Source organism: Myxine glutinosa, chromosome 2, assembly GCF_964187855.1.
Source record: "Myxine glutinosa chromosome 2, kmMyxGlut1.1, whole genome shotgun sequence".
NCBI classification, from domain to species: domain Eukaryota; kingdom Metazoa; phylum Chordata; class Myxini; order Myxiniformes; family Myxinidae; genus Myxine; species Myxine glutinosa.
In genome coordinates this window covers 48,544,161-48,558,308 of record NC_136262.1, presented here as the reverse complement: position 1 = coordinate 48,558,308, position 14,148 = coordinate 48,544,161, and the positions used below count along the sequence as shown (strand labels likewise).

The window sequence follows — 14,148 nt, the reverse complement described above, 5'->3', positions numbered from 1 at the left end:
GTCCTCACGTTCCAATAGTAGATATTTAAGACATACTCATAGTCCAATAGTACATAAATATACATACTCATAGTTCCATAGTACGTAATTAATACTCATTTTCTAATGGGACGTAATTAATAGACATACTCATAGTTCAATAGTACATCATAGACATACTCATAGTCCAATAGTACATAATTAATAGACATACTCATAGTCCAATCGTACATAATTAATTTGACATACTCATCGTCTAATAGTACATAATTAATAGACATACTCATCGTCCAATAGTACATAAATAGACATACTCATAGTTCAATAGTACGTAATTAATACTCATTTTCTAATGGGACGTAATTAATAGACATACTCATAGTTCAATAGTACATAATAGACATACTCATCGTCCAATAGTACATAATTAATAGACATACTCATCGTCCAATAGTACATAATTAATAGACATACTCATCGTCCAATAGTACATAATTAATAGACATACTCATAGTTCAATAGTACGTAATTAATAGACACTCATTTTCCAATGGTACGTAATTAATAGACACACACGTTCTGGTACAGCACAACAACTATTTGCCTATTTCTAACCGAGTGCTCTCTCAGTCTTCCGACCGTCCCTAGTAACTCCAGGATGAATGCGTTCTTCCAGTAACTTCCTTCCAAAATCCAGGCTTCCAGCTTCCAAAATGGCTTCCAGAATTCTTCCAGTCAATGATGCACACCTCAACTTGACATTTTGTTCCTTGCTTCTCTCGTCCATGGAATCGCCTTCCAGAGGCTGCTCTTTCCCACTCTTCCCTCCTGGCCTTCAAGCAGGCAGTGCACCACCACCTCATGGCATCCCTTATCTTGGCCCATGATCTTTATTGCCCCCATTAACCAAACCCTCTTACTTCCTGGTTTCAGCGTTTCCTCCCCTCATCTCTCTGCCTCTCTTATTTTCCTGTCCGTTCATTCTCTTGTCCCTTGCGCCCAATTGTTGCCCTGCTGCCCACTGTCTGTTAACTATTACCTTAGCCTTCCTTGAGCCTCGCCCTTGTAGAAAAAAGAAGAAAAGAACAACGAGCTAGACAAAAGCTTTTACATGTTTGTATTCGTTTGGTTAGGAAGGGTTACTGGGGGTGATATGGTTTTTACTGGAATGGGGATTCCATTGGAATAAATAAAGGGAAAGGAAAAAACAAATTGTTTAGCGATTTTTACTTACCTTGCAATATAATTATTCAGCTCATCTTTGGGGTGGACTTCATCTCCAACATGGTCTTGAAGGGTGTTCTCGAGTTGAGGCTGTGCGTCAGGCGCGGTACTGAGCAAGTTGGGGGTCTTTTCAAATGGAATCCCTGATGGTCAAACACCCACATTAGTTGTGCTCAATCGCATCCTCGACCAAAATTCACCATCTATAACCACCAACTCACAGATGCACTAAAAACTCAGATCGTAATTCACAGGAGAAAGGATCAAAAACAATTGTTTAGAAAATCTGAAAGCCTCAAAAAGTTAGTGGTGCCAAGCAGCAGGGAAGAGTAAATGAATCAGAGGTCAAGAATGCTCAAATAGTTCAAACTGTTTTCCTACTAAACTTGGTGTTAAACAGCCGAGCCAAGGCTACTCTAGTCCAGCTGCTTTCCCCTTTGCTAATCTGTTTAAAGTAGGTTTTACTTGTTGTTGGAAATTTTTTGTTGGAAAATTTACTCCTAATGAGCTTCATATGATTGTCTGCCGCTAGACACAACATATCCTGTATGGTTGGATTAAAGTTTGCCTTTCTCTTTCCAGTACGACTGACTTCATCCGCCATGACTGTTTTGCAAGCGGACAAGGTGGTGCAATGCATTGTGGGACACCATATGTCAATCAAAACTGTAACCACGCCTTATCCAGCCCTTATCCAGCAGATAATTATCCCACCCTTATCCAGCCTTTGAACAACCAAGGATTATCTATCGGTTAGTTATTCATCGGATAAGAAATTTAAACACAAGATAGCTCTTAAAAACAGTAGGGGTTAAACAATCCGAGTTTCTAGCAGCCGGGAACTGTACTAACACAATCATTGACTTGCTTCCCGCTTTCACAGAGCATTAATGGTAAAGGAAGTACCTATAGTAAACGAGGTAATCATTTTGTTGGTCAACCTATGTTTTATTTGCATATAAATATTTGAACACTATCATATACATGTATCATTAATGGCGATCTAATAATCAATCGATCACATGTGCCATCACGCCAGCAAATAAGTGTGTGGTGCGAACCAGTAGAAAACAACGATATTCATTGCTGATCACGGAAATATAATGCAGTATCGGCACACGCTATAATATGATATGGCAGGTACGAGCCGACCTTTACATGCTCTTCTGTCGACAGACACAGTATATGTTCCATTTAGTGGGCCTCAATTTTGCCTTAATCTTTCTAGTATGTTTGGCTTTAGCCGCCGTGATAACTTTGCAAGCAGACGGGACAGTGCAATGCATTGTGGAATGCCATCTACCAATCAAATGTTTATCCACACCTTATTCAGTCCTTATGCAGAGGATAACTATCCAACCGGGGTTTATCCATTGGGTAGTTAACTATTGGGTAAAAAGTTTTAACTACAGGATAGCTCTTATCCAGTGGTTGGTGAAGTTACCCGGGTTTCTAGCAATCGGGCCGAGATATATACTGACAACAGGGAGAATGAGAAAAGAGCAGGGAAGAATATAATAAGAGTTGGACAGACTGGACATAGACAAGGAAGGCTCATTGGAATGGTTACGAAGAGGTCAGCTCAACTGGGACAGAAAACGAATCATAATAATTGCCCAATATCAAAGACAATACACCAACAGCTTTAAAAAGATGATGGGACTGAGCCAATCAGACAAGTATAGATTTTGCAAGGTAGAAATACAAAGAGTGAGTCACCTCCTTTCGGGAGGTAAAAAAAAAACTCATGTCTGAACAATTGTACACAGAAAGGCACACCAAAGTATGTAGAGAAATCCACTGGCGCATCCTCAAAATAGCAATATCCCAGTCCCAGAAAACTCATGGACACACAAACCAATAGTGATCGTTGAAAACGAGGATCTAAAACTCACCTACGACCTGATGATCCCATCACGCGTGAACATAGGGGAACAATGCGACTGGATATAGTACTCAGATACAACAGAAGGAAAGATACAAAAAAAGATACAAAGAAATGAAGGCATTGCTAATTGAGGTTTCAGTACCCAATGATTTCAGTTTAAACAACGTGGAAATCAAAAAAATTTGCAAATTCAAGCTCTCAAGAATGAAGTTAAACCATCTTAGCAGCCAAAGAGTGGCCAAATTGTACCAGTGATAAATGGAGCAATGGGAATGACAAAGCAGAACCTTACAAAGATACTACAAACCATTCCCGGGAAAATTAGGACAAAGGAACTAAATCTGGAGATTGTCCGGGGCTCGGTACGATCCTGAAAAGAGCTCTCGAAACAAAACTCTGAGAAATGACAAAACTTCTCAACTTGGTCCATAAATCAAGATCCTTCACAGAAACAGAGGTGGATACTTTGAACCCTGGGAAGACTCCGTTCCACCTTCTGAAACCCACACATGGAGATTACAAACACCAACCCACAAACACCAACCCACAAACACCAACCCACAAACACCAACCCACCAACACACAAACACCAACACACAAACACCAACACACAAACACCAACACACAAACACCAACACACAAACACCAACACACAAACACCAACACACAAACACCAACACACAAACACCAACACACAAACACCAACACACAAACACCAACACACAAACACCAACACACAAACACCAACACACAAACACCAACACACACACACACACACACACACACACACACACACACACACACACACACACACACACACACACACACACACACACACACATACACACACATTCGAGAAAGGGCAAGACTAATATGTCTCACCATTTCCATTTTTTACATTCTCCATGGGTTGGCAGCAGGGGTTGGACACCCTCTGGTGTGATGGCCCTGAACTGCAGCTGTGCGTAATAATCTGAAAGACATTCAACATAGACAAACGAGGCCAGTCAAAATCTCACTTTGTGCCAGCTGAGAAGGCTGCTCATGTGGTACAGCATTACCTCCTCAATTTGAGATCATGAGCAATCAGACTCGATAATGTGGCTCGGCATAGTCGGGTGAGCAAATCTCTTACCGGAGATTCTTCAACATCAGTTCTCCTTGACACCATTTCTACTGGTAGTTCAATACTGGACTGCAATACAAAATAGATGTTTTGAAGAAATTGTTAGGGATTCTATCAAAGCAATACAAAAACATAGGTAAAACCAACAGCTATAATTAATCGATGTGCATTATTTTGTCTCTGGCATGTATGGAAGCAAGACTCCAGGTGTGTAAAACACCTTGGTATGAAGCGATTTCAAATACTCTGCCACTGCCAGCCATAGAACCATTCCCGTGACATTGCTTGCTATATTGCAATGACAGGGAGGGTGATGACCCAAGATGAACCAGTTGAAAATCCAGAAGCGAGTACACTATTTGTTTAACAGCTACATCCTGCCGATCGGAACAGTTGTAAAGTGCATTTATCAATTATTTTGGTTGTACATATTCATCAAATTCATTTGCATATTTCTGCTTTTTCAAATTTTTCAATGCTTGCGCTTAAGGTTAATGGCGAAGCTTCTACATATGACAGGCAGAATAAAGTCATGAAAATGTATCAGTATACTTGTGTACAACTCAAAGGGAAACTAGAATGGCACTCTAGAGAGAACACACCTCCGCCAGGCTGAACAGTTTATGTTTTATACCCACTGATAGGCCGGATCAGGATTCGGACATGAACCAAAGTCTAATCGGCTTGTTCTCGTCACCGACCTACTCATCCACCAAGTTTAGCCATAACTCGTCCATAAACTTTTAAAATATCATGTTATATATTATCACTTTTGCCCTATCTCTCAATGGTGAAGAATCACTTTAAAAAAAAAAAAAATTCTCGTATCCGAATCCATATTCAGATCTTCACCAAAATCAAATAGATTCGTCCTGGTGCTTCCTCGCTTGATTCTCAGCATTTAGAAGACAGAGCACAGATAAACCACAGTGGGTTGGTAGCCAAATAGAGCATGGATAAACCATATGGATTGACCATAAAAATGACGTCCAAAAATGGGAATGGGAAAAATGGGAATCCACCTTGGTGCTTAAATTTGCCTGTTTGTGTTTTCCTGCTTCACTCATCGTGTGAAAGGTCGCACCTCGATCACCAAACACGATCAGATAAAGGAATCCCTCACGTGTTGAGGGATTGTTGGCACAGCCAACGTGTGATCGGAAAGTTATCAGCCAGCACACCAGTCAATCAGCGCAGTGATCCTGGTGCGATGCCTGCCTGAAAGTACAGGTACGCACCACGGGTGGAAATTTGGGCACAGCGAGAGACCATAAAGGAGCATGGGAGAGAATGCTCGACCTCTCTGGTAACAATTTCCCTCTGTCTGCATCAATGTGGGGTCCAGGAGGGATAGTTTAGTTTATAGGGATTTAGCGGGCCAGGAACCAGTTGTATAATAGATTAATAGAGGGATGTGGTGCAGGTCAGTTTAGGTTTAGGTAGGCTTATGATAGGATTGGAGCTGAAGCAGGGCCATCCCACTTGCTACCATAAGCACACTCCTGCCCACCAATGATTGCGGACATGCATCAGTTTGGTACTGCTGGCCCATGTCCTTGCCACAACTTCCATCAGCTTGCTACCGCAGGCCCTTGTACCTGCTGGCCAACCAATGGCACCTGCCAGCCAAACTGAGCCGCCTGTTGCCTGCAATGTCTTTGTTTCGTTTTTGGGCAAAAAAAGTCAAAAAAACTTACCTTTGTTAAGAGGCCACATGGACCATTGTTTAGGCCATCTGCCAAGTACTGCTGTGCTAATAGGGCCCTAAGGCAACCAAACACACTTGTGCCAGGACCCCAATGAATGACCTTGGGTAAAGGGGGGGGGGGGGCTACCAGGGAGGGACGAACAATGGACTTATGGTGGAGGACGACATTCTGCAGCTTGAGAAAGAGGAAGAGCCTGTATCCCTTATCATCACCTGAATCGCTCCTCTCCCAATAGCAGTGGTGGCTCTACCCTTGTGCCATATCTGTTCTGGTTTTGGCCGTGATCTCTGCCTGCCTCTTACCCGCTCCAGAATAAGCTGTTGGAACTTTGCGGTGCCCCATTGACGGTAAACAAGTATCCCCGTTTTATTATTTATTCTTGTCCTTCTCCTGTCATGTGCCTTTGGGCCTCTCGGTTCATTTTGCTAAGCTCGTGCCGTCCATACCAAACTCCGTAGCACATGTCTCTCGTTGTAAATAAGTTTGTATAATAATGATTGCTTTCTTCTTGCTGTTCCCTCCCTTGCCACTTTTGAATAGCAGGCAGTAGCAGTATTGTTCCCTCCCAGGACCCTTGCCTGTTGAATCAACGTGACTCTTTTTCAATTCATTTCACCAACATTCGTGGTCTTTCTTCGAATCTTTCCTCTGTTGAACATCATCTAGCAAGTACCTTTCCTAATATCTTGCTATTCTGAGACCCAATTGTCACATGATGTTCTTGTTAATTCCTTTAACAATTCAAAATACAAAATAACATTTCAAATGGATTTTGACGTAACAGTAAAAAACAGGAAGCCAAACACCCAAAAGGAACAGTAGAGAGAGAGGAGAAACACCAACAGCAGAGTTGAAGACCAAGATAGAGGGAGACCTGGGCAAACAATGGGTGTGGGGATGAATTGGGGGCAGGAGAGGATGTAAGGGGTGGACAAGATGAATACAGAAGGGAAAAAGGGAAAATTGGAAGGAGGGTGGAGTTTATGAGGGTAGAAAAGATCCTTTTTTTTATTTTGGGAACAATCTGAGATGATGGTGAACAGCTGTCTTCATTAAGTTATATCGTGTACATGGGGATAGACGTGCATTGCGATTATGAGTTACAATTGATTTATGTTCTTTCAACTTCTCTACCTTTCACATCTTGCACCATTTAGTGGCAAATGCAGTTTAACTCTCATTCTGATCTCAACATACCCCTTCATTTAGCAGAGAAATTATGGTGTGCCAAGTGCAATTGGCTCGAGTAAGGGAGGCTATTGGATATGATGTCTTCCCAACTTGCTGACTCTTTCCATTTCCTTATTTCTGACACTTCGTGGCTTTTTCACACGACATGCATCTCACACACTGCATGCCTTCCACAAACACAGGATACCGGAAAGCTGCTACAAAGTCCTCGAAACGAGGTCTGGCAGCACCCTAGAATCTCGGCAGAGTACCCGCAGCCACGCAGACCATCACATTCACTCAGAGATCATCCAGCAATCCCTCTATGACCGGGGCGGTGTTGAAGCGGAGGAAGCTGACAAAGACGAAAGGCTGTACTACCGAATCATGGGCAATTGCAGCCTTAACCGGGGTTGCAAAAGGTGCATAGAAAGACTCCACACTTCATCTCTCACACTCTCAAATATCTCAACCACTCTCCCCACACTCACTTTTCTTCCTTCGAGTACCTGGATCGATTTAATGTAAAAGTGTTAAGTCATTGTTATAAGGCATCCAAGGGCGGGAGTTATTGTGTTGGGAACAAGAGGAATGTATGTGTGCTTGTAAATTGATTCATATTGCTTGAGTTGCTTCATCCTGATATTTCCCCCCATTTTCCTGTGCGAATTCCCCAAACCACTGTTTCCTCCCACCAATTGCCTGTTTGTGTAAATAAAGTGTATAGAAGTTTTTTAAACCATGTCTTGACATATCCTGATCGGCTTTGGGCTGAGTTAGCGCTTCTGGGAATAATTAGCTCAAGTAACCACTCAGCCTGTTAGATCAGAACAGTGCGACATGCAGCATTGGTTCGCTCAGTAGCATTGTTTTGATCAGCCAACGAGTAACCGTTCTGAGGTTGCAGGCACAGTTCACCATCTGCTTCATTCATCTCACAGGTACAGTAAACCGACCCTGGGCATGAATATCTGGCCAGAGTTGAATGTTGTAGATGGCATCCATGGTCTTTTTATAGACTCGTTGGGTACCGAAGTTATCTCACCCACGACCATTGCAATGGTGAGATGTGGGACGTGGAACTCTCCCCGAGGACCGTAACAATATATATATATATATATATATATATATATATATATATATATATATATATATATATATATATATATATATTATATATATATATATATATATATATATATATATATATATATATATATATAATAATTCATTTATTTTGTATAGCGCTTTTCCAGAAGCCCAAAGGCGCTTTGACAGAGTGGAAAACATAATGCATAACAATACATGAAAACAACAATTGCAAAAAGACAAGAATCAATAGGGAAATATTTAAAGCAAAAGGAGGGAGAAGGAGAAGAGATAGTCACGGGTTAAATGCTGTGGGTTGAATGTTGAATGCAGTCTTGAACAGGTGGGTCTTTAGTGATGTTTTGAATGTGGTGAGTGAGGAGGAGTCTCTGATGGTGTGAGGTAGTGAGTTCCAGAGGGTGGGAGCAGCGATGGAGAAGGCCCTGTCCCCCCAGGATCTGAATTTAGTCCAGATGGAGGGGGTCAGGAGGTTGGTACCAGCAGAGCGGAGGTTGCGGGTGGGAGTGTGTCTGGAGAGGAGGTCAGCCAGGTAGGATGGGGCCAGGTTATGGAGGGCTTTGTATGTCAAGAGGAGGATTTTGTACTGGATTCGCTGGGGGATGGGGAGCCAGTGAAGCTTGTAAAGGACGGGGGTGATGTGGTCACGGGTCCGGGAATGGGTGAGTAGACGGGCAGCGGAGTTCTGAATGTATTGGAGTTTATTGGTGATTTTTGAGGGTGAACCATAGACGAGGCTATTGCAGTAGTCCAGACGGGAGGTGATGAAGGCGTGGATGAGGGTTTCTGCAGCCGTGGAGGAGAGGGATGAGCGGAGACGGGCAATGTTTTTCAGGTGAAAGAAGGCTGACTTTGTGATCTGTTTAGTGTATTTGTCGAAGGAAAGGGTTTGGTCAAAGATGACGCCAAGATTCCGGATGTGAGGGGAGGTGGATACTGGGATACCGTCGATGTTGAGGGCAAAGTTATGGGTGGATTTTGTGAGCGTTTTTGGGCCAATGATGATTATTTCAGATTTATCACAGTTAAGCCTTGAGGAAGTTGATTTGAAGCCAGGATTTTATTTCAGTGATGCAGTTTGTTTAAGGATAGAGTGGATGTCGGTGGAGACGGACTTGGTGGAGATGAAAAGCTGGATGTCATCGGCGAAGCAGTGGAATTGGAGACCATGACGGCGGATTAAGTGACCGAGGGGGGACAGGTAAAGGATGAAGAGGAGGGGGCCAAGAACTGAAACTTGGGGGACACCTTGGGGGAGGGGAGCAGTGGGGGATTTGCAGTTATTGATGGAGATGAACTGGCGTCTGTCAGAGAGGTATGATTTAATCCAAGAGAGGGCAGTGCCGGTAACTTTAAAGGTGGATTCAAGTCGGGTGAGGAGGATGGTGTGATCGATGGTGTCAAAGGCAGCGCTGAGGTCGAGGAGGACGAGAATGTTGAGGTTGCCAGTGTCAGAGGAGAGGAGAAAGGTCGTTGGTGATTTTGAGGAAAGCAGTTTCAGTACTGTGGTTGGAGCGGAATCCGGATTGGAATGTTTCATACAGGTTATTGGCAGAGAGATGATGTTTGAGTTGAGTGGCTACAGCGCGTTCCAAAACTTTTGACAGAAAGGGTAGGTTGGAGATGGGTCTGAAGTTGTTTAGGGTGTCAGGGTTTAGACCAGGTTTTTTTAGAATGGGGGTAACAGCAGCAATTTTGAGGGAAGGTGGGACGATGCCTGTAGACAGGGAGGAGTTTATTGTTGCAATGATAAGTGGAGAGAGAGCAGGGAGGAAGGCCTTGACAAAGCTGGAGGGGATGGGGTCAAGAGTGCAGGTGGCAGTTTTCATTCCTATGAGGAGTTCAGAGAGGTCAGTAGGGGAGATTGGGGAGAACCGAGACAGGGGATGGCAGGACAAGGGGGGGCAGGTGGTTGGAGGGGGAGCGGGTGCAGCGGTGGTCAAGCTGTTGTAGATGTTGTCAATTTTGCGTTGGAAGAAAGAGAGGAAGGAGATGCAGTTGTCTACTGTGAATGACTGGGTGGTGGTGTTCAGGGGGCGGAGGAGTTTGTTTATTGTCGAGAAGAGTGCTTTTGGGTTTCCGGAGCCAGAGTGGATAATTTGAGAGTAGTAGGTGGAGCGGGCGCGGGAGAGGGCATCTTTGTAGTGTTGTAGGTGGTCCTTGTAGGCTTGGGAGTGAACTGTGAGACCCGTTATATTGCGGAGTCTTTCAAGTTGGCAAGCACGAGTTTTCATCAGGCTGAGTTCAGGGGTAAACCAGGGAGCAGAATGGGTGAAAGAAACTGTTTTGGTTTTTACAGGTGCAAGCTGGTCAAGGCAGGAGGAGAGAGTGTGGTTGTAGTAGTCAGTGAGGTCGGAAGGGGTGTGGAGGTCAATGAAGGGAGAAGTGGACATTTTTTCAGAGAGGGTGGATGAGAATGAGGTAGGTGAAAGAGCGTTTAGCTTACGGAAGTTGATAGTGCGATAATGCCTTGGTGTTGGGGCGGGGATGTTGATGGTCAGAGTGATGGCTAAGTGGTCAGAGAGGGTGAGGTCGGAGCCAGAGAGATGGTGCAAATTTAATCCAGTGGAGCAGACAAGGTCCAAAATGTGACCACGGATATGGGTAGGAAAGTCGACATGTTGAGTGAGGTTAAAGCAGCTGAGTAAATCAGTGAAGTCAGTGGTTATTGTGGAGTCAGTGGAGTCCATGTGGATATTGAAATCACCAAGGAGGAGGATTGAGGGGGAGAGGGAACATAGCTGGGTCAGAAAGTAGGAGAAGTCAGACAGGAATGATGGGTGTGGTTTGGGAGGGCGGTAGACGACAGCCATGACTGACTGCGTGCGACCAGAGAGTTTAAAAGCCAGGTGTTCAAATGATGGAGCAGATGAGATGGAGATGAGGTTGGTCTTGATGTCTTGACGGTGGATAACGGCAATTCCACCACCTCGGCCCTCCGAGCGTGGTTTATTGACGTAGGAATATCCATTGGGTGTGGTGAGGTTGAGTGTGTAGTAGTCCAGAGGTTGTTGCCAGATTTCGGTGAGACAGAGAAAGTCCAGTTTGTTATCCAGGATGTATTCGTTCAGGATGAGGCATTTGTTGTTGAGGGACCGGGTGTTGAACAGGGTGAGCTTGATGTTGTTTTGAACAGCAGGGATGAATTCAGGTGATTTAGCCAGGGTTCGTAGGCAGGAGGTGCGATCGTGTGCGTTGCTGTGACCAGGTGCGCTGGGACGAAGAGTGAGAGTGCGCTGAGCCGACCAGAGGATGGGGATGGAGTGACCTGATTGCAAATAAACAAACTTACGACCGGAGCCACGGTGAATGTACCTGGGTCGTCGGAGGAGTCCATTTGATTTGATGGCAGAGATGCATGATGGGGTGGAGCGGGTATTGAGCAGAAGGAGCCTTGCGGCGGAGTACCGCAGAGCCATGCCAGGCAGGAGCGGAGAGACGAGACGAGGCCAAGGTTGAGGAGGTGAAACAATGGTCCCAACCCACGAGAGCGGGCCCGAGGAAACGAAGGAGCCAGGTAGGTGAAGCCAGTAGCAGAGCCGGGACCAAGCAGAGGGCAGGCAGGAGCAAAGAGACGATCACGAGGCCAAGGTTGATCACGGCAAAGCGGCAAATGCAGCGGCAATCGACCGCCGCCGCTACAAATCTCGATCACGGCGGGAAACCGCCACCAAACCACTGCGATGGTCACAACCCACGAGAGCGCGCCCGAGGAAACAGCAAGCAGGCGAAGGAGCCGGGCAGGCGAAGCAGGGAGCAGAGCCGGGGCTATGCAGAGGGCAGACTCAATGGCCAAAAAATCCGCACGACCACCAAAAAAGAAAGCAACTGACAGTTGCTGAAAGCAACTAAGTGGCCCGGTCGAAGAAGCGGCGAGCATGTGACGCCTGCGTCCTCTTCATACCGGACCGGAAGCGGAGGTGGCCGTAGATGTAGATATATATATATATACACAAAGAATTAAGTTAAGCACCCCCCCCGTTTTTTTACAACCTCGCACATTACAAGTTTGTTGTCGTCCAAACAGTGTAATATACCCATGATATTGCTATATTTTCTGGAGAAGTGATATTATGGTCACATAAAAACATAACAATCATGCCGTTTTCAATATTTTATTCTGAATAATTTAAGGTGAAATTTTTTGGGAATTTTAGGCATATTTTCACCTCAATTTAAGTATGGAGCTATAGGTCCATCACGGACAGTGTGGATGACGTTTATGTTTTCTAACGTACAGTCATTGTTCTGAGAAGACCTCTAGCGATCTTTGCGTCAATAACGTGTGTAGGACCCACGTGATCGGATCACTGACTCAACCAATCACTTTTTTTCACTTTGATCACTCAATTTCATCAATGGATAATTGCTAATGTCATACCAATCATTATTTGATCTCACATACCTTAGAATATATGCCAATGTATACATATACACAAAGAATATATATTAGGGGGTGCTTACCTTAATTCGTTGTGTTGGGGTGCTTAACTTAATTCTTTGTGTATATATATATCTGTATTATAATAGCCGTAGATGATCGTCTGTCTGTCTGTCTGTCTGTCTGTCTGTCTGTCTGTTGGGCGTCTGTCCGGGGTGTGGCTTACTCGGTTTGCAGAGTAGCTCCATCCATAGCTCCACCCATTCTGGGAGTGGCTTCATATAATTATAAACAAATATCCACCATTTTATTAACTCGCCGAATGTATCCGAATGTATCAAAACAGGCTTTGAGGCCTGTTTTGTAGGGCCGTGGTGTCTTGCTCTCTATCCCAGTTTTATTTCAAATCAAATTCGATATATCATTTCATTTTTCACAGTCGCTAACATAGTTTTAGACTCGGTTGAAAAAAAACGGGAAGAAAATCCAATGAAAGTTGCCGTTTATAGAACGAAATGAATTCTCAAACGCCTGTAACTTCAAGGCCATTGAGTCTCTCTCACGCCTTTATCTCCAATCTAACTCACCATATGATTTCATTTTTATCGATGGTTTTGGACTCGGTGTCAGTAACGCGGAAAAATGCAGAGATATATTTTTAAAAATACACCATATCACCGCCCACCACCCAACCGCCCAATATGTATCATACACCGCCCAACATGTATCATACACCACCCAACATGACAGACGGCAACATGTCGACATTATCGCTTTTTCTTTAAATCGAGTGAACCGAGCCGAACCGAATGAATTCACCGTTTACTTTTGATGCCAGTCGTCACAAAACGACAAATATTTCTTCGTTTTTATTTCATTCAACATTATTAGCCAGAAGTAAAATCCTAAGTAAAATTCAGGAAATTACCGAGAGATATTTCTTCGTTTCTTTATTTATTAGTTATTTGCGCATACACTTTAAATAGGTTTATTTGAAATCTTTAATTTTCACAATGTAATATATTTGTCATTTGATGATGACGAGACACTTCCTCTTGACTCGTGACAATTCATGCGTTGCGTGGAAACTTCTATTTCCAAAATGAATGACACAGTCGATGAAGAACGACTCGGTGTCAGCAACGCGGGAAAATGCAGAGACATATTTTTAAAAATACACCATATCACCACCCAACAGCCAACAGGTATCATACACCGCCAAACATGACACAGACAGCAACATGTCGACATTATCGCTTTTTCTTTAAACCGAGTGAACTGAGCCGAACCGAATAAACCGAGTGAATTCACCGAGCGAATTTCATCCAATTCCACCGAGTTTCATGAAATTACCGAGAGATATTTCTTCGTTTTTATTTTATTCGTTACCAGCAGAAGTACCCAGCGTTGCCGGGCGGGGGAAGGGGGAAGGGCACGTACACTTTAAACATGTATATACATGTGGGATGTGGGATATATACGTGGGACATGTGTACGTGTGTGTGTGTGTGTACGTGTGTGTGCGCGTGCATATGTGTGTGTGTGTGTGTGTATATATGTGTGT

At 44.0% G+C, this 14,148-nt stretch overlaps 1 protein-coding gene across 6 annotated transcripts in view; it reads right to left on the bottom strand.

The window, feature by feature from the left end:
- Window positions 1–14,148, bottom strand: part of SCRIB (scribble planar cell polarity protein) — a 139,996-nt gene that overhangs the window by 5,976 nt on the left and 119,872 nt on the right. For all 6 annotated transcript variants that reach the window (XM_068108272.2, XM_068108273.2, XM_068108274.2 and 3 more), the window contains 3 exons: window positions 4,227–4,286; window positions 3,974–4,064; window positions 1,214–1,346 (listed from right to left, as the gene is read on the bottom strand). In XM_068108272.2, coding sequence (XP_067964373.2) covers window positions 1,214–1,346; window positions 3,974–4,064; window positions 4,227–4,286 — 284 coding nt within the window. The remainder of the gene's footprint in view (window positions 1–1,213; window positions 1,347–3,973; window positions 4,065–4,226; window positions 4,287–14,148) is intronic.